Source organism: Taeniopygia guttata, chromosome 3 (genome assembly GCF_048771995.1).
Source record: "Taeniopygia guttata chromosome 3, bTaeGut7.mat, whole genome shotgun sequence".
NCBI lineage: Eukaryota > Metazoa > Chordata > Aves > Passeriformes > Estrildidae > Taeniopygia > Taeniopygia guttata.
The window spans coordinates 23308939-23329409 of record NC_133027.1 but is presented as its reverse complement, the minus strand read 5'-3'; the positions used below and the strand labels follow the sequence as shown (position 1 = coordinate 23329409).

The window sequence follows — 20471 nt, the reverse complement described above, 5'->3', positions numbered from 1 at the left end:
TTTTATTTAGTAGAATTAATTTTTTCAACTTACTATTTAATGACTCACATCAAAACAACAGCTTTTATTTTATGAAAGAAATGGTGAAGAAGTCAAAGTGAACATAACATCTAGAATTCATGGAAGAGGAAAAGGTGTGCAAGTGCATGGAAACACATACATGTTTACCTTTAAAAACAGCAAACACAACTTAAACAATATTAAGTACTACTTTCACTGCACTTATTGTTATGTCACAGTTTTAAATAGTATTTAAATTATTTGGTACTTAATATATGATTTTCTATAAGAACAAGAAAAGTTATTTAATATCCTAGCTTTTACATTAATGCAGATATACTTTTAGTCTAAGGAAATGTTATAAAAATGAACAAAAAATAAGAAAAAATCTCTGCACTATAATACACTTTTATATCAGTGTAACTTTCATATAGTTTTCTAGAGTAAATCTAAGTATATAGTTATAAAGTCTGAATTTGCTCTTCACATGCAAATCAACATGGCTATTAGTTCTCAATTCAGAAAAATAAAATAAAAATATGTTTAGAATATAAATAGAGGAAAAATAGTTGCCATGGGAAAGTTTTTGCAGTATGACTTTTTATTTTAATATATCAAAATGTCCTGAATAATTTTGATATTTGAACAATATTTATTTTTCTTTAATGTAAGGGCAGACTTTTTTGATTGAGCATTGTTGTTTGATCTACATATCAGAATTTATCTTTATTCTGTGTGTCTAAAGGATGATTTTTCATAGATACTGTATCATTAATAATTTGAGAAAAATTATCTTTTTGAGGGTTTTTTTTTGCTATTTTATTTATTGAAGATAAAATTCAGTAAAGATTTCTATAAACTGGGTTACAATCTTTAGGTACAATTCTCATTGACAACACTACACTTTTTGTGCCCTCTGAGCATGTGATCAGTCTAATTAGTGAATTTCTGCTCCTAAAGAGGAAAAAAACTCCAATATGCAAGACCAAGTCTTCCAATGGGACACTATCCTTTCTAATGTGCCAGACAATGAGCCCAGAATTTGATAAGGATCAATGAACATAACTTTGCTGAGTGTACCAGAAATATAGCAAATTGTACCCTTTTAATTCAAAAATTGTGACCCTTTCCCATGATATCTGATCCTGTTATATGAATCCAGCTCTTTGTCTCTTGCTGATTTGTGTCATAAATGCAGTCTTTCCTAACATAATTTTTACTATATTTAAAATATTATTATTAATAATTAGATATAGTATTTGTCCCCTCTATAAGGCTCTCTTTTATAGCACTGGGACTGATATAAACATTTTAGCCCGAAATGTATGAGATACTTAGCTAGCAAGACAACTTTCCACAGTAAAAATGTTATTTCCCTAAATTATTTTCTGATATTTTTGTGCAAGTGGATAGATTCAAACATGTAAAGTATTCAAGACAAGTTATTTCTATTTTAAAAGTGACTCTATTGGATAAAAGATGATTGCATCCAACAGGTATTGTTTTAACATTTTATTTAAAAAAATACAAAAACCACACAAATATGTTCATGAAAATGATAATTTGTCTTTTTACTTGTAGGTAAAGGAGTGAGAGAAGTTAATGAAACAATAACTAAAACTCCAGGTTTGTATACAAGAAGAGCTTTAGATCTAAATAAATTAAGTTGATTTACACACAAGATTGCTATGGATAATAAAACGATTTCCAATATTTTAGTAAAATATTTGGTACTAATTTCCAAAGAATATAAATGTTGAAGTCTTGCATAATAACAGGTGACATGTGAAACCTAGTCAATGAGATTGTTTCACAAAGAACTTTTTAAAAATCTCTATAGTGCCAATTTTGTAAATTACACAAAATCTCAAACAGACAAAAGATGTTTATATACGCAAACTTCAGATCTGATGTAGTTTTTTATCAGAGAGATTGCTATAATGGAGAGCCTTATAATGAGTGTATACTACAATTGCAGGGATTAGTTTCAGTCAAAGTTCAGCCCTCTACATTGCAAGTGCTGTAAGAAGTATAAAAAACCCATCCCAAAACCAGTTTTTGAAATATTCTTGGCCATCATTTCACATAAACATTCCATGTACTCCAAGATAAGGTTTCCATAACAGTGTGGACCAGCAGGCACGTAGCAAGGCAGGCAAACATTACTGTTACTTTTCTATGCCACCTAAGGAACATGTATGCAGTTAGCCTATTCCTCCTGCCAATGACAAAATAGACAAATGCATCTGAGAAATACTCATTCACAAAATGAAAGTCCTAATTTTGTTTATAAACTTTTTCAACAATAAGCAGAGTTGTCACCAAATAAATGAGCTTGCAATTCTGTATTTTGGTTTTTAGCAAAGCTGCAGGGAAAATAAGACTAATGGTTCACACTCATGGCAATTCACAGAGGGACTCTGTAGAGTAGATGGGATAAAAAGGTATTTCTGCTAATAATTAACCTTCCTGAGGAGTTTATTAGTGAGTGTCAGGTGAATCCATAAATGAGTTCTTCTGAGACTCACAATAAAGCAGATATAGTGTTCATTCATTATAATTAATATAGAGTCTTTGTTTTTAGGAGGCTTCCCCTCACCATACACCTAAGCTATGTATTAATCTGCTACCACACAGGTAGTGAAATTTCAATGACAAATTAAAATGTCATCCTACTTTCTAAATATATTCACTATGCAGAGAGCCAGTATCAATTCACACAATATCATGTCCTTTATAACTAGTTTTTATAAGTACTATTTAAAAGCTATTAAAAAAGAATTAAATGCTGTTATTGAAAGTGCCAATAATTGTAAACAGAAAAGTGAAACTGTCACAAATTACAGTTATTAAGAATAAAACATTTTAAGTTGTTTTCAAAAAACAGCTCTGCACTATTAATATGTGGTTTAAAATTGTTAATTCTTTTTGTTATAGAACATTAGGTATTTTGAAACACTTTCTTTACATTGTTATGTTGACTTTTGATACAATTTGATTTGCTGCTACCTGTATTTTGAACAGAATTAAGTTAATGTTGGTAAGCTACAGTTTCTGTAACAGAATAAAATCATGTTCTGGTTTTCACCTTTAGACAAATGAATGCAAGTTATATTTACTGGTTTGTTGGGGTTTCTTTTGTTCATTTTTTTTTTTGGGGCTTTTGTGGCAGAGTTAATATCTTCATCAAATAGTAAAAATTTTTACATGATTAAGTATAAGCTGCAGCTAAAGAATTCTTACAATATCCATGTGAGAATTAAGAACTATATTACTCTGTTTGGTTTCCACTGTTCTCACTGCTTTGTATAGTCTTCAAATAAATAGTTAGGAAGCTGTTTTAATGAGTAGCCGTAGATTTTCCCAATTTTCACATCCTGAGAACAATCAGTGCAGTCAGTGCAGTATTGGAATACAATTAGTCAGTTCATTTTACTCATTTTGCATTTGCTCACAGGGTGTGGGACTTTGTAAGTGTTCAGCACAATCGTCTCAGCGCCTCTCCAAAACAGCATCCCTGGGACTGCACCACTTGTGTTTTAACGTTTTAAAAAAAACATGGCTGGGGAAGCAGTAATGCAATTTTTTTTCCTTACTGATTCTGTTATCTTCAAATGCAAATTCTGTAAATTCTGAGTCAGTGGTACTATTTTGCAATGCTTAACAGCTATTGTTGATAGAGTTGTTAGACAAACTATGTGCTGAAGATACTGGAATGTGGTGAAAGTATGGAGTCCTTTATAAAAGTATGGTGTCCTTTATAAAAGATTTATATAGTACCTCTCTGGTTCATACCACTAATTCTAGATGTTCACCTTCATGGGGATATGTCAGACACAATATTGATTAAAAATATAGACAAAAATAATTGTAATATTTATTTTTAGAATACCAAATTTCAAATTTAGCTATGTCACTATGGTAGCAAAAAATGAGAAATGCATAGGAAGAAGAGTCTGAAATACCCTTTACAGAATCGACATATTTGCAGAAGTTATACAAATTTTAACAACTGTGACATACCAATTAAAATGTAATGCTACAGATTTTTGGTAGTAAGTTGAGGTAACCTTGTGTAAAGACCCACTGACTTTTACTTTGGAAATGGAACACTTCATTCCATTCAAAGTGGAATACACTCAAGGTTACACTCAGAGGGATTTAATAGGTCCCTGCTTATTTGGAATCCAGTGATACAACCAATAACATGCTGATGATTTTTTCAAATCATTCCACACTGAGCTTCAACATTTGCTTGTGACTTTCGCACAACTTAAAATCAAAAAACATGGAAGAAGTTATTTATCCTTTAGTCAACAGCTTATCAGCCCTCTGATTTTCAGATGTCTTGCATGTAAAGTATTATTGCCCCAGGTTTCTTTTTTGCAATAAGTGATTAGGTAGAGGAGGAAATATTCATGTAATTTTTAAAAATGGATACAGAGAATACCTGCACTGTTAAATTTCCTTCAGTAAAGAAAACTGCCTTTATATTTGCTCAGAGTTTGACAAAATGCAAAAAAAGGTGATTGTTTAATTTAAGAATTTAATTAGAAGAGTGTGGAAACACTCCTAATGTCAGTCTTTAGTTATTTAGAAAGTATCATTTGTACTGGTCATGGATAGTAAAGGGTGAATTTTAATACTTGCTAGGGATGTCATTTTGTCAAGTTATGATGTGTTTAGTTAAACAATTTAAAATACAACATCTAATACCTAAATAATTTTTTTTCTGTGCAGAGGAAAGATACCAATCACCAAATAAATAATCTAAATGCATATACTTCTTCCAATAATTCAAGCTTCATTTTGTAGGATTTTTATTTCAGATAGTTATAACTGCAGTTGCTGAGAAACAGCAGTTAATTTTAAATCAAAAACATTTTCATTCTTTGAAAATTTCAGTGTTCATAGATGCAGTAATATTGTATGGAAAAAAAAACTTTGAAGTCTAAAAATGACTGATAAAACTGTACCAGAAATTCAGTCAATTCAGTTGAATATTCATTTGATACTCAGTTCAAAATCACACAGTGCTGCTTCAATAGATCCATGAAACAAAAGGGATGGCTTAAGACAGTGTTTCAGTTCCAGGAATCTCTGGTTTCAGAATAATCGTTTTTTTTCTTCATACCTTAAAGGTACTGGGCTTTAGAGGAAAAGTCCATTGTCTTTCATAATCTTGAGGACATTCACTGAATCACACAAGCTAGAAAGTGTGAGCTTATTTGAGAACATATACCATAATGGACAGGTGTAGTATATTATAGGCAATTGTGTGGAAAGGTTATTGGATTTATTGTCTGTATCGTTTTTCTAATTTTTGCTATAATACCTCATTAGAACAGTGAATTGTTTGTCTAAAAAAATTACAAGCATAAGTATGGCTGGAAAGATTGTTATTTCATTGTAGTTTACTTCTTCCTTTGTCTCTTTTCCCCCCTACCCCACTTTTATTTAGTTCCTTCAGATGTGTTTTTTATAAATTCACTGTGGAAAGGGTTTTATGAATATTTAGGAAAAAGACAGCCTGCTACTCTCACTGTTGATTGGTTCAATACTACAAGCAGCAAAGTGAACGCCACATTCATTGAGGCATCCAACATACAGCTCAAACTATCAGGTAGGTTCAGAATTTGCTGTTAGAGAAGTTCTTGTAATTTTTTTTTTTTTTTAATCTGGTCAGTTTTTATGCATTTTCATTCAAATGGAAAATGAAACAAAAATTTATATTTTTGCTAAAAATAATTTTCTTTTGTAAAAGGAAAGGTATTAATGAAATGGTCTGCACAGGCTTCTGTCACTTCATGTGCAGCAACCCATGTATTTAAGCTGTTATATTTCAAATAGATATCGAGGTAGAGTTTATTCATCTCAGACTGTTGGATAGCATTTGGTGTGTTGAAGTCGCAGGAACTACTGAAGTGGCAGAGAAAGTGTATATAGGCATATTAAGAATTGTAAAGCTGGAAAGCTCAATTAATCAATATTGATTAATATCTACCTTAAAATAATGTGGTATTAATAATGGCATAGCATCATATAGGCACAGATAATTAAATAACATCGTAAGTTATGCATACCTTATAATCAACATTATGCATTCCTTTTTGCAAATCTAACTGAAGTTCAGAATTAGCCTTTCATCACAGGTCTATTGAAAAACACATTATCAACTATCACTATTTTTAAGGTCAAGAGTTCAGAGAGAACTGCAGTAGTTGGTTGACAAACAGGAATTTTCTTTTACTGCATTACTGATATCTTCTGTAGCAATATCCTGTTGTGATGTCAGTAAAATCAATTTTTTTTCAGGTCTAGGAAATTACAGGAAAGGAGTACTATTTGTATTCAGAATTCCCAAAATACTGTGTAAAAATACAACTGTTCTTGCCCTATTTTGTATAAAATTAAACAATACAAACCTATCTTTGCATACTCTTATCAAGTATGATGAGGCAAAAGATCAGTTAAATAGGATCCAGCCATTACAGTCATTTAAATCTTGAGGTTTTTTCACATTATGAAATTCTTTTATTGTAGAATGTTTTCTACAAACTCTTAGTTCTAAAGTGATATAATTAGATTTTAAGAGATATTTGAACAAACGGGTTGAAAATTTCTTTAAAAGGTATGTCTTGCCTCCTTTATTTTAATAGGTGTTTACAAGAAGGAAGAAGCCCATTTGCTCTTGAAAGCTTTCCAAATTAAAGGACCAAGTGACATTTTTGTAAGCAAGTATGAAAACGACAACTGGGCGCTAGATGGTTATGTAAGTACCCAGGTTGCCATGGTAAAGATGGTTGATATTAAATTCTGAAGTAATTTGTGATTAACTACATAAATGTATCAAATTTTTTGTCTTACAAATGTGTAATCCAGCACTTTGGATGTCAGAGTAGAGATTGGATTACCATTCTCTTTCAAAAATATGTACACAAACTTCTATCTGCTTTACTCCGATTAGAATTTTTAGCTTATGAAAGGGAAGGAGGAGTGAATCAGCATATTTTGCCATGTTTTTTCTTGTTTCCTTAGATAGGAGTGGGAATTTTTCCTTTAGTAATATTGTCCTTTTTTGGTTTGGTAAATAGTTCACTGTAATAAAAGTGCACCTAATCTTGAAGGTGGTGTTTTACTTTTTACATTTCAGTGCATTTCGGTTTTAATTTTTGCATTTCTTCTTTCTGCCTCATGATACTTTCTATGGAAAATAGATTTAAATCTGACAATTCATCAGACTTCTATATCTGTATACTAATTCAATTATGAGTATGGCATTTCAAGAATTTTAAAACCCAACAATATACATTAGATATTTTTAAATCATTCCAGGTGTTATTTTGAAACTTCGTTTAATATCATTGCAAATAAATAAAATAAAATATTTGACTTAATAAATATTGTATAAGCATAGAAAACTCACCACTATTTTAAAGGCTAAATGTGAAAATCTCTACTCTGTATTATCTAGTCTGAGTCAAAAAAATGACTAAACATTATTTATTAATTTCAGCAATATTTTTTTCTGTTTCAACATATTCTAGGTATCCTCAGGGCTTGAAAGAGGAGTTTTTACTTATCAAGGTGATATACATGGAAAAGACTTCGGAAAATTTATGCTCCAAAGACAAGGTACATGCTTTCATAGATCTTTAATATGTATCATCTTTTGGGGTCTTGCAAGAATGAATTCAAAGAATTCATCTATTTAGTTGAAGTAGGCATGTTTATTTTACACTACTCCTATTAAAAACATAACCAAATATGCATATTTGAAATATACAGTTCAAATCCTAATTTAACTCTGCTTAGCACATTACTATCACAGGTTTTCTAGTGTAGCAACCTAATAAGTATAGGATGCTCTTAAAGAGAATGCCATTGCAAGCACTTGAATTTCTTTTTGAAAGTACCAGGGATATCATGCAATGCAAACACATTTCCTGCTTAAATATATAAATTGTAATCAGAATCATATAAGAAATTAAAAGGACAAAATCAACCCTAATTCTGACAGTGTCATTTGGAGAGTGCCTGTTGCTGGTGGATGTTTTCAGAATGTATATGTATTTGGACAGAATTTTAATTCACTATCAAAAATATTAAATGAGTGTCTGAGGTATGTATTACAGCTATGGGCTCAAGTGTCCTAGCAGCTGTTACAAGACTAGTTATTTTGCTCATAAAATAGTTTTATCATAAAAACGAAAGTATTTACTTATGAAATATTCACTCATAAAGTATTTTTGGCAAATATCAAGTGTAGATCCTGGATCTACTGCAAAGTGGTCAAAGCATGGTATATTCACAGAAAAGTACTGGTCTAGGAAGAGGAGACAGCTTAGCCAATATGTCTATGGCAGACTATATGTACATTTTATAAATCGCCTTGGTTCCATTAGCTTCATTGGTGTTGTACCCGGTGCTCTTTAGAGTTCTGTTGAATCTCTCTTGTATTTCTTTGCTCTGTTAAGTACTGTAATAGCAGTTATGCTGTGAATTGTCTCATCTTGGCCATCTCTCAAATTGTTAAGTATGTTTAGTAACTAGGGGCAGAAACCCATCTTTTCAGGGTCCCACCCTAGGAACTGCCAATTATTGAAGTCAAACACAAATTCAATCTTCAGAGTAAACTCTTGTGTGGGACAGATTATATGTCTGCCTTTACTTTCATGTAATCTTTCCTACTGTAATATCTAAGCTGCATTTGCTTTCTGATTTTAGTTACCACACCGTAAAAGTAGAGCATCAACATTTGTTCAAACATCTGTCAGTTAAGCAGCCTTAGGTATCTTGAAACAGTAAGAATGTGGTTTGTTGGTTTTGGTTAAGGGAGATGTATATTTATATTTTCTATTTTTTTAAGCAAGATCAAAAAATATATCCATGGTTTGCCAGCTACCTAAAATAAAAGTTTGATTCTATGTGAAGGTAATAACTATAGGTGGTAATTGAAGAATAAACAGAAAGTGAAACAGTGAGAGAATTCTCCACTGGATGTATTCTATAGTAGTGGAAAATTTTGTCCATATCACCCTGTAGAGCTGTGATATAAGAGATCAGTTTGTATAAGGCTAATAAGGAGCTGGAGTGTTCAAGTTAATCCTGTATTCTTGGACTGAGGTCCTCTCATCTTCAGCTTTGACTTCTCAGTAGAGAGCTTGCTCTAAATGCAGACACCATGTCTTTTACAAGATTGCTAAAAGGATACTGATTTTCTATAAATTGCTTATTCTCTATTGAATAATTAACAGCTAAAAGGAATCAGCAAATTTCCATCTAAGTAATATTTGTCAATACTCTCTTATATTCAAGGGTAATTTGCTTTGTTTTTTAAATCTATTTTCTTCATTAATATTTTGCTGAGATGGTGATCTCATATATCCTCTATCTGAAGACTTAACATATTTCTAGTTTCTAAGTTAAATTATTTGCTGCCTTTACAGTAAGCCAAAAGTATACATAAACTGGTGCATACATAAAGCAATATGTAATTCTCCATCTGCAAGCATATTTCAAAGACAGCATTTATAGAGAACTACTTGGTTAAGGGGAAAGACCAATGTATTTTATGAATAATTTTCTATAACATAATGCTAGAAAAAGACTGGTCTCAGTGGGTATCACAGAATCACAGAATATTCTGAGTTGGAAGAGACCTGCAAGGAAAATAATGTCCAGCTCTTAAATGAATGACTCATACAGCAATCAAACCCACAATGTTGGCATTATTAGAACTGTGCTCAAAGAACTGAGAATGCTCAGTCTTCAAACCTAATGACATGACAACGGAAAGAACATTTCTTCCTTAGTACTTTTTATCTTCTCTTAGAAGCAATTTTGGTTGTAGCCTTAGAAAATAACCCAAAGGACAAAGATATTTGTTAGAAATCTGTTTAGAGAATTAGTACTATACCTGAGCCTTCTTAAAAACCCAAGCTGAGACACCAAATTATTTAACCTCTTTTGCCCAGTAATCAGTAATTTCTCAGGCCTTTTTGTCTGTTACGTTATAGCAACTTTGTTTCTAAAGCCTGCAAGTCTGTGGCTAAATTCAGTTTCAGCAATTGCTGAGTGTATATGGCTCAACACTAAATTTCTAGATGATGTTTATTCTAAAATCCTGTTCATTCCAGTCTGGACACTTGTTTTAAAATTGTGTAGAAAGGTAGCTTTGTGAGAAGAGAAACCTTCTTCACAAAATGAATTATTTTCCTGTATTTATTTTCTATAGAGAAATACAATTACCCACTTCTTTTTCAATTTTTTTGTTCCTCAAAGTACTTTTATACTTGTCTAGATTGACAAACATATTAACAAAAAATGAAATATGCAGAATTAATTTGCATCTGTGTTATATTAGATCAATAGCTGTAGAATACACATCCATTACTGGAAATTAATCAACTTTTAAAATGTTGAATATCATGAGATGTGAATTTTAAATTTCACTCCATAAATCATCCTTCCTCTCCAGATCATTTCACACAGATTCATCCCTCACAAGGAAACTCTACATCTAAACAGGGTACTGAAAGCTCTAGAGTGCAGAGCTGTTGTGTGTTAGCTAAAGCACAAAGAGATACCTGGAGTAATGAGCTATGAAACTGTTGGTAACACAGGTCTACACCCAGTGAGGCACCTATCCAAAGAGTCTTTGCTGTCCAGCAGGTTCAGTCAGATGAAGAAGCTCCAGCCTATGTTGTTCCTTGAAAGATGCTGATTTTCTTTCTGTGTTGGTATTTTTTTTATCTTAAACTAACCATCCTTGTCTCGGAAATTATTCTTAGGCATGTAATTCTATTTTTCTTAACCTTGCGTGGCTTTTGCTGTCACATTTTCTCTGACTTGAATAGCATTTCTCTTAGTAAAGCTGATTCATGCAATACAGATGCCAGCCAACTAAAACCCTGAGCTAGGAGACAAAGGAGAAATGCATATGATAGATCCACACAATAAGAAAATGTTCTTAATCACAGAATCATGGAATGGCTTGGGTCAGAAGGGCAGGATTGCCACTATGAGATCAGGTTGCACAGTATTTTCTTTTAAAAAGTTTTATTTTCTATTAGGTACAAATTACAATACTTTTCAATCACCTCAAGAATAAAAGTGCACAGCTTGTACATTAATGAATTCACTGTGTGTTTTCAAAATTTGAATTCACCTGACTGCTTCTATTTTGGGGGCTAAAGTCCTGTTATAACATGTACTGTTAAAAAAACCCAAAAACATTTATAATCTTACTGAACATCCCTCTACTAAATCACACATTTCCCAGAGACTAAGTATGGCTGTTTTAATGAAAAGTAAATCAGATTATCTTTTGCATACATTTTGTGTGTGTTTGTGTGTATATTTAGGTCTTTCCACTTTTCTGTTTTTAGATGTGGTAGCAATTACAACCTTAGTTTGGGCAGTACAATTATAATGCTGTCCAAAGAATAACAAAGTTCGCATCAGTATATGTTTAATCATAAGCAGATCTGAAAATTATTATAATGAGTAGCCAGACCATGTTGAAATTATACTGAGTCTCATACATGACTAAAATTCAGATTATGCAGAACTGCAGTGAAGGTTATTTTCCTAATGAAAAGCACATTCATTGGAAAGTCTGAACCTGGTCAACTCCAGGTTGAAACTCTCCAATTAAAGCTTGTAAACTTCAGTCAAAAATTTCAAGCTTCATTACCTTACATGTGGTACTTCAAAAACTGTAGAGATATGGAATATGTGATTACCTCCACTAGAAATCTTGTGTAAAGTATTAAATGTGAATCAGTTATCCAACATAGATAACTTAAAAGAAACTCTTTAAGTGTAAATTTCTGCCTGATTTTAAATCTTGAGCTACACAACAGTTCTTTAAAATTAACCAAATAAACCAAAAAGTTCATACTAAGAATTTCTTTTATGAATTTTAGAATTTTTCTGCTACTTGTACATTAAAATGTATCTATCATATGTGACATGATGATAGCTTTGACATAAAAGTTAAGATTTCATTGATCAAACATATTTGTATTTGAAATTTGTATAAGTGTTTGAATATTAATTCCTGATTTTTGTTGATGTAAGTTAACTTCAATGAATTTGATAATTTTCTTATTTTTTATTAATTACTCCAAATAACTGAACAGTGAAAAAGATTGTAGTGCAATATTTTGTCGTATTTTACGTGAGCATATGTAGCAATACGGAAATTCCTAGGGAGGTTGGCTTCATTTTAAAGGCAACTTAATTACTTCCTAAAATTTATTACATTTTTTAAAATTAAATGTGCAAGAGGTATTTTAATATTGACAGTTGAAACACTTGTGATTTAAAGATATCTCACAGAAGAAAAAACTTATCTCATTTGTTTTTTCTATTGAGCTTGAACTGCAAGAAATCATAGAATGGTAGAATGATTTGTATTGGAAGAGACCTTAAAGATAATTTAGTTCTAAACTGCTTGCAGTGGGCAGGGATACTATTCATTAGATCAGGTTGCCAGTGCCCCATCCAATCTGACCTTGAACACTTCCTGGGAGAATAGGAGAATTATTACTTTTACTTATAAGTAATAATAACTTATAATAAATCAAAAAAACTATTACTTTTACTATTATTTTTATTTTCTCAGTTTTTGAACTTATTTGGATGTTTTAGTAGACTGGTGAATTAGCATAGTAGCCATGTCTTTGTATAACTGGTTTGCACTAGAGTCCTAAAAAGACTGATAGATGTTGCTGCTGTCAGTGAGGGAGTTGTGGTTTTTGAAACACTCTGTACTGGTGGTTTGGAGCATTTCTGAGAGGTAAACAGCAGTGTCTCCTGCTCTTCTTCACTCTCAATAGCAATAATACCCCAGAATATCAAGCACAGATACCTGTCAAAGCTTGATCCTCTCTGTACATTCCCTCTGTCTTGGTCTTTCTTGAATGGGACCTATTCTGCTTTCTGAAGAGCTGTGAATTCAAAACTGGCAACATGGAGTTGGATCTCAAAAAACATTTTTTTTTCTATAAAATTTTCTGTATTTTTCATCATTAAATTGTCTTTCATCCTTCACAAGTTGAATTACCAATGTGGTCAATTATTTAAGCAACTTAGTGATGTGTCTCTTTATACTGATGAAAAAATGTGTTCTGCAAAATGCTTTACAGTCCAGGTTATCTGCTGTCCACAATGGCAGCCCAGCAAGGCCGTGCCACAGGGCACTGCATTTGCATTCTCTGCACCGTTCTATCCACAGCTGCTGGAGGGACGTGGGCACAGGTGCAGACTTGGGAGGGCTACTGAGCTGAGCAGAACATCTGTGATCTATCGCAGTCACCTGAGTTTTTCCTTCCTTGTTCTTGTTTGTTGTGGTCTTGCATTGCTTGTTGTTTCCAAGCTGAATATTAAGACTGCTCGAATACAGTACTTTTGCAGAATTAATTTGTTTTTTAGAAGTTTTATGGCTTAACTTTATTAAACTGAGTCATCATCAGATTATTATGTCAATAATCATAATTATTTTACTTGCTGAATACTATTTTCAAATAATTTATATAGTTATTGATATGTTATGAAGTGGTATTAACAATATTTATACTGTGATTTTGTATGCTATTTATTTTAAGTTTTTAAGTATCCATCTTTAACTCTTAAATAAAAAGAAAATCATTAGCTAGATAACATGGGAATTTTATTTCTCCCTGTAGATAATGTGGAAATTTTATTTCTGCTCCTTTTGTTTTATTTCAGGTCCTTTAAGTGCAGACACAGACCTTTCAAATCACTATTATGGTACAAACAGCAGTTCAGTTGCAGCTGCCATCCTGGTACCATTCTTTGCTCTAATATTATCAGGGTTTGCATTTTACCTCTACAAACACAGGTATTGTAAATATTATTTATTCAATAATTTAATGAGCTTTTTTGTTTGATTTTCATAGGTAACTAGAGAACACAGTGCTAAAAGCTTTTAAGAACATCCTTGCTCTAGAAAGACAAATATTTCTAGGTATTCCCATTAAGGAGTTCAGTGCAGAGCAGTTCTTAATGGTGTACATGTTGAAAAATTAGTTTCTCTGTTAAGGAGCAAAGACCTTTCAACCTTCTTGGTTCATTAGGCTGAATCAGATTGAAATCTGAGGTCACATGTTCTATTTTTTCATTTTAATGCTTTATTAAATTGAATGTATGCTGCTTCTTTCAAAGAGCTTATTAGTATTAATTATACAAGCTGAAAAATCCATAAATTCCACGAGGGAACAGCCTATAATGTGACTACTTATAGTATGTGCTGAGTCAGCTAGTGATTACTATAAGAATTGGCACCACTTCAGGTCATATGAAACTTTTATATGTCCCTAGATAATAGAATAAATCCAACAAAGTTGTCTGAAATCTGTTTTGAAGGCTGATATCTTATGTATCTTCTGAAAATTTGTTCATTCTGACAACTATTTGCAAAATAGTATATAACAGGAACATGCTATTTAAACTTTTGTTCTATAATCACGATACCAAGGGATTGTGTAATTGCAAGAAATCACACAGACAATCTGAGGTCCACCAGTATCCTACGATGCAGTAAACTGTCTTCCTATTTCAGCATTTGATGATTTGGGAAAAACAAAGTGCTGTGGGGCTTGAACTTGGGAACTGTAGTTAAAATTATCCATGTCCTGAAATGTAGTATAGCCTTTTGTTGACAAAAACTGCTCAGGAAGAGATGTCAACTATGTCTTCAAACTTGATATTGTAAGATGCTTTTCTGATGCCTACAGGTCTACATTTTCAGACAGCTTCTGTTCTGCAGTGGTGAGGGGAGCTTTGAGAGCATTATGACTACCCAGGCATTTGAATCTGGATAAGAGATGGAATGAAAAGGAGGCAAACTCATAAAAAAATTATTTTGTGACATGAAAGTACATTTTGTAGTTTATCCTCTGAACTTTTTAATGCCTTAAATCAGCAGTATGTGTTTGAGAGAAAATAAACTCATTCTTTAGACAAGTAGCTATAATCTCTCTGTTAATGGTATGGCTGGTGCAGCATTGCAGTTCTGCCTAATTTAAATGCATTATATTTGAGATAGGAGATGTTTCTCATAACTTAATATTTCAAAGAATATTTTTTCTTTTCTTCTATTTTCAATGAATTACTTACACTAAACTGCAGGTTTTGAAGGGGATCAGTGTCATATTGCCATCAAAAAATTGGTGTTGATTAGTGATGTGAATTAATTTTAGGTCAAATTTTATTCTTTTCAGAAGAAAGGATATTCCAATAGAAAGATAATAGAATCTATACATTTTGAAGGGTCTTTCTTGAAATTACATTAATTATGAGAATAACAACATGAAACTGTCAAAATGATGTGATGGTAGTTATGTCCCTAGAGGCTCTCTGTAACAGAGAATTTAAAGGTCTTAGGGTACAATTTTATGGATGTTTTGGCTGTGCCTATCTCTCACAGGCATCGTCAAATTAGAACCAGGGTTGTTAAATCTTTTTTACACAGTTGTACCTTTTATCTGGCTGATAGGGACTACTTCAGGAATGAAGACTGCATCCCAATCTTTCTGAGCAAAATTAAAATATATTTAATTACATGTACTTAGGAAAGCTCCTAGTTAACTTGTAAGAATGTTTAGTAGTTATACAATTAAAATAGTTATAAAAACATATTTATTAGTATCAGAATTATTTCCATGTTGTCAATTTCCATTAGTAATATCTTTCAGTGACAGCTTTCCCTATCTGCTATCCAAAACAGAATAATTTTATAAGAAGAATTTGATTTTCAAGAACCCTTTTCTGAAGTTATATAATGAGGGACTAAATTGTTTTTTAAGCACCAAGCACTTACATTTGCACTCTTTTTCTCCTTTCTTGCCTTGTTACAATTATATGTATAAAACAATATACTGAACTTATATATACTTAGATACTTCCAGATACTAAGAGATTTAAGTTTAATATATTAAAATAAAATATCATAAAATAATAAAATAAAATATCATAGGGTATCACTTTTCTAGATATATCAGAAAATCTGCACAATTCTGGTTTATTTTAATTTCATTATTGGCTTAATTTGTTCTAACAGAGCTTTGCATAATAATGTGCATGTTCTTGAAATTTTGATAAATCTTTCATGGAGAGAAAGTTATCAAAAAATTGGTTAGTTTCAGTATCATTTCATGCTGAATTGTCAACATTTATGTGAACATCAGTCAGGAATTGATCAATCTGATTACAGGTATTTGGACAAGGTAGTTAGCAGTGTTTATTGTTGGTATGGAGGTAGAAAGATATGCTGTGGGAGATCTACCTGGAATAGCTGGAATTGCAGACACTTACCTGGAGGTTACTACCACTAGCAGTGCAAGATATTCTGGATACTTGCTGTTGTATGTAGACAGAATTGAAATATTAAAATGTCTATTATTGCTAACGATAATTTCCTGTCTTTTTTTTCCCCAGAACAAGACCAAAAGTACAATACAATGGATATGCTGGACATGAAAACAGTAATGGACAAGCTTCATTTGAAAATCCCATGTATGACACAAACTTAAAACCCACAGAGGCAAAGGCTGTGAGGTTTGATACGACTCTGAACACAGTTTGTACAGTGGTATAGCCTTCAGTGCCCAATATGACTGATTCATAGCCATACCTCTGATGGACAAGCAGTAATTCCTTTGGTGCCATATACCAGTTTCCCTTCTCTTGGCTTTGCTGCTGTAATCTTTAACATCTTCTGTCAGCCTACATGCAGCTAAATTTTCTGGTAAAAACGTGTCAGTCTTCGGGGGATCAGACAAAGAATATTTTTCCATCTTAAAAGTTGGATCAAAATGCCTGGCTGCATCTGCTTCAAACCAAGGCACACTATAAGGAAGACTGCCAAGTCATGCCAATTTGTCATATTTAATGCCTCAGACTCTCATATTTGTATGCGGCTGAATGCCTTTCAATGTTTTCTTCTGGGCACTTGGATAAATCCATTGAGTACTGTGACAAATGATAGCACCACAGATTATCCCCAGGAATATTCTGAAGAAATAAAGCTCTCTTGAAGTAGGAGACAGCCTTCCTTGAGGTTGCATACACTTGCAAATGCTTTGCCATTGAAATTTTGCTAAAATTAGGAAAACTTGCAGTATATTTTATTCATAAGGCAGATTTGCCAATTCCCCAATCAGCCGTTAATGTCTCAAAATATTAATGCACAAATTTTTTTTGCACTAGGGTGTAATGGCTGGCTGAGTAAGATACTGGTAAAAATACACAGGGTTTCTACGCACTGTACATTGTATATAGACATTCACTCACTTTTTGCCAAGCAAAAGATTCCACAATACATTTACCTGGAGTATTAAAATGACCCCCATGTTTAGCACCAGTTAAAATCTTGTGCTATAGAGGATAATGTTTCTTTTGTCAATTTTTGACTAAATTTCATTGAAAACATGATTACAAGTGACTGGAGACTTTGAGCCAGAACAAGAGCCCATTTCTAAGAAATTTTCATTGCCACTATTGTTTTCTTCTGAAATCAGTTATCAATCACCACTTTCAGTATCATACTATTTAACAGCAGGGGGGTTAGCAGCTGTTGCTGCTTGCCATGTACAAATGTGAATAGTAATTTATTTTAGATAGCTCATAAAGCCTGTGAGCCTCTGCTCATAATACAGTCTTCCCTTTTGCATTTTTTTCCATTTTTCCTTTAATATGACATCATTTTCTGATGTTAATGGAACTAAAACACGTTACAGTAGCATAGAAAGACCCAGGGCAAATTGTCCATAAAAAGTGGTCATTTAGTTTCTACTTTGAACAAAGAGAAATATTTAGCTATCTTTGCTTTCTGTTTGTTTTAATTTTTTTTAAACACAGTGCTTACTGCTTTTGTACTTACACAGTTTGACAGAGATATTTATACATATAAAGGTTGAGTAATCATTAAAGTTTGCATAGAATTAGATGTTTCATTGAATGAAAATTTAAAAAAAATGCCATTGGGCAGATTAATGAAATTGAGTTTTAAAATTAGGAAATCCTAGTAAATAATGAAGAAAAATCTGGTTTTAATCATACACGTTGAGTTCAAAAAACAGGAAAGTTGTTTTGTTTTTCTTCTAATTCAGGGCTGTTTTTTTGATGCTTTTTTGGTTTTGTTTTCTGAATTTCAAAATGTCCTATTGCCACCTAAGCCTGTTGAAAAGTTTTCTGAACTCCATATGTGTGTAGGTCTGGCTGTTATACACAAACCAAAAGGTAATATAAGCCCAGTAACAGGTTTTTCAGATAATGTTGCAGAATGCAATAAAAATTTCAAAAATTTCAAAGGTATCCCTTGGTCAGTTTAACAACTACATCTGTTAGATGAAAACTACCAGCAATATAATACATAATAATTGTAGGGCCTGCAGCTGTTACATTCTTCATATGAGCAAGAAACTCTGAAGGAAATGTAATAAATAATCCTTTCCAGTCAGTTCCTTGTTCATTTTGTTTGTAGTTTTTTGATTTCTTTTCTTTTCTTTTTTTTTTTTTTGAAGTTACTGTGCAGTAAGTTTCATTTAGCTGTCCCATCTCAGAGCCCTTCACATTTTCTGAGAAAGAACAGTCATCAGATAAAAGTTGTCCTGACCCTCCCCCGCATAGAGAAAGTTGCTTGGCAAATGAAGAGCTTCTATAGGAACAGTAGGCTAGGAAGGAGGATATTGTCTGAGTAACTTTGCTGACAGGTGTTAAAAATTGACATTACTGTATTAAAAATCTTTCTGTAGTGGCAATGACAGAACAAAAAAAATGAGTTTTGAAAACAAAATATGTAGTTTCTATTGATGAGTTCTAGTCCTATCATTACAGTGTATGCTTCAGTGCTCTGTCTCACTAAGACCACCAAGGAATGTGTTGGAGGATAAACGAGAATAGTGAAATGGTTTGGTCTTTTGTATTAGAGTGCCCAGATTCCATGAATCCATTATTCAGTGGTTCATTTTGGGAGGTAATGTAATGATTGCTTATCCTGAGTGCTCTTTGATCAGGGACACTCAAAAGGAATACACTTAGAAATTATCCTAAGAAGTTTGCGTGGAGCGTTGATTAAACAGGAGCTTCACACTGGAACCCAAGTAAAACCAAAGTATTGCAAATTAGTCCTACCCATGCCTTTCAAATTCCTCTCCTTCTCCACCATGTTTGAGTCTTCTGTAGAGGTTGGATCTCTTTCTCCTGAAGTTATTATACAGAGGGCTGTGTATGCATGCACTTAGATATGGTGCTTCTTCAGAGTGAGGCTCTTAAGATGATGTGCAGTGGCTAAGTAATGGCAGCCAGGAAAACTGTTTTTTTCCTTATAAATGCAGAAGACTTTTCCCCCAGCGTTGACCAGATCATTATGACAGGCTAATAATACATGCTATATTTTTTTTAAAAAACAGGTTATGTGCTTCAAAGCTGTTAAAAACTGCTGCTTGTATCACACATCTTGCCTTTCTCCAGGCTAGCTGCAATAATTTTTTTTCTTGTGTAAAATATTTTGTAAACAAAAAAGTTGTTATTAAAAAAAATAAAAAAAAAGTGGGAAGGTGGGGGTGGGGGGACTTGGGAGAACGCCCGCATAATGACCAAGTCAATCTAATTTTCATTCCCACTATTCCATTCTGCCATTTCACTACATGCTGCTGTGACATGAAGTAGGTGCAAAAGAACTTTTTGTACAGAGATATATTTTTTATGAAGAATTTGTAAAATTATTAAATATGATGTACTTTTTTGATTAATGTAGGTAAATTGTTAAAAATAAATGTTTTTACAATACAAAAAGAAATTGTAATTTTCCCAATAATGTAAAATTTACCATCTTTAGCTGATTTTCAGTTCTGATCCTATTACACTTGTATTAATATTAAAGTGGCCTGTTAAAAATAAACAATATTCTCTTTGGAAAAAAAAAAAAAAAAGAAACAAGCATACAAGACTGTAATATAGCCTGTGCAATGCCACCTACCTTGAAAACAAAATCAGAGTTCTAATTAAATATTTAATTTTAGATTTTCATCTATTGTGTGACCTTTTCTTATCAACTTTGTTGCTTCTATTTCCTTTTATGCTTTTAAATCTCAGATACTGGTTTTTCATAAAGTAATATTTCAACAGAATCTTAGTCTTGTCATATTATGTTCCCAAGCGTTTTGTAACTTAGGAAAAAAATTCAGGCGCTTTCTAGTGAGGTGGAATTAGCCTCCTGTTATGTTGCAGACTTAGATTGTAAAATGGGACTTAAGTTTTTGATTGTTTTATAAAAAATAACTCGTTTATTCTTTCACAAGCCTGCATCCTACCCACAGAATTGATGGATCACATGGAGCCAAAGGTATTTCCAATTTTAACATCTGAGAGCTGGTTTGTCAAATGTACATACTTTGAATGAAATAAAAATGCTTTTTAAAATGCTTTTATACATAAAG

The 20471-nt window shown here is 32.4% G+C and overlaps 1 protein-coding gene across 2 annotated transcripts in view; it reads left to right on the top strand.

Annotated features, from left to right (window-relative positions):
* CSMD1 (CUB and Sushi multiple domains 1) overlaps nt 1-20061 on the top strand; it is a 1058834-nt gene extending 1038773 nt beyond the window's left edge. The window contains exons 65-70 of one of the 2 annotated variants that reach the window (XM_030269462.4): nt 1582-1626; nt 5462-5623; nt 6660-6772; nt 7548-7635; nt 13738-13870; nt 16468-20061. In XM_030269462.4, coding sequence (XP_030125322.4) covers nt 1582-1626; nt 5462-5623; nt 6660-6772; nt 7548-7635; nt 13738-13870; nt 16468-16627 — 701 coding nt within the window. In that variant the 3' untranslated portion in view covers nt 16628-20061. The remainder of the gene's footprint in view (nt 1-1581; nt 1627-5461; nt 5624-6659; nt 6773-7547; nt 7636-13737; nt 13871-16467) is intronic. The other variant, XM_030269463.4, reaches the window with a different exon arrangement.
* Nucleotides 20062-20471: the final 410 nt, after the last annotated feature.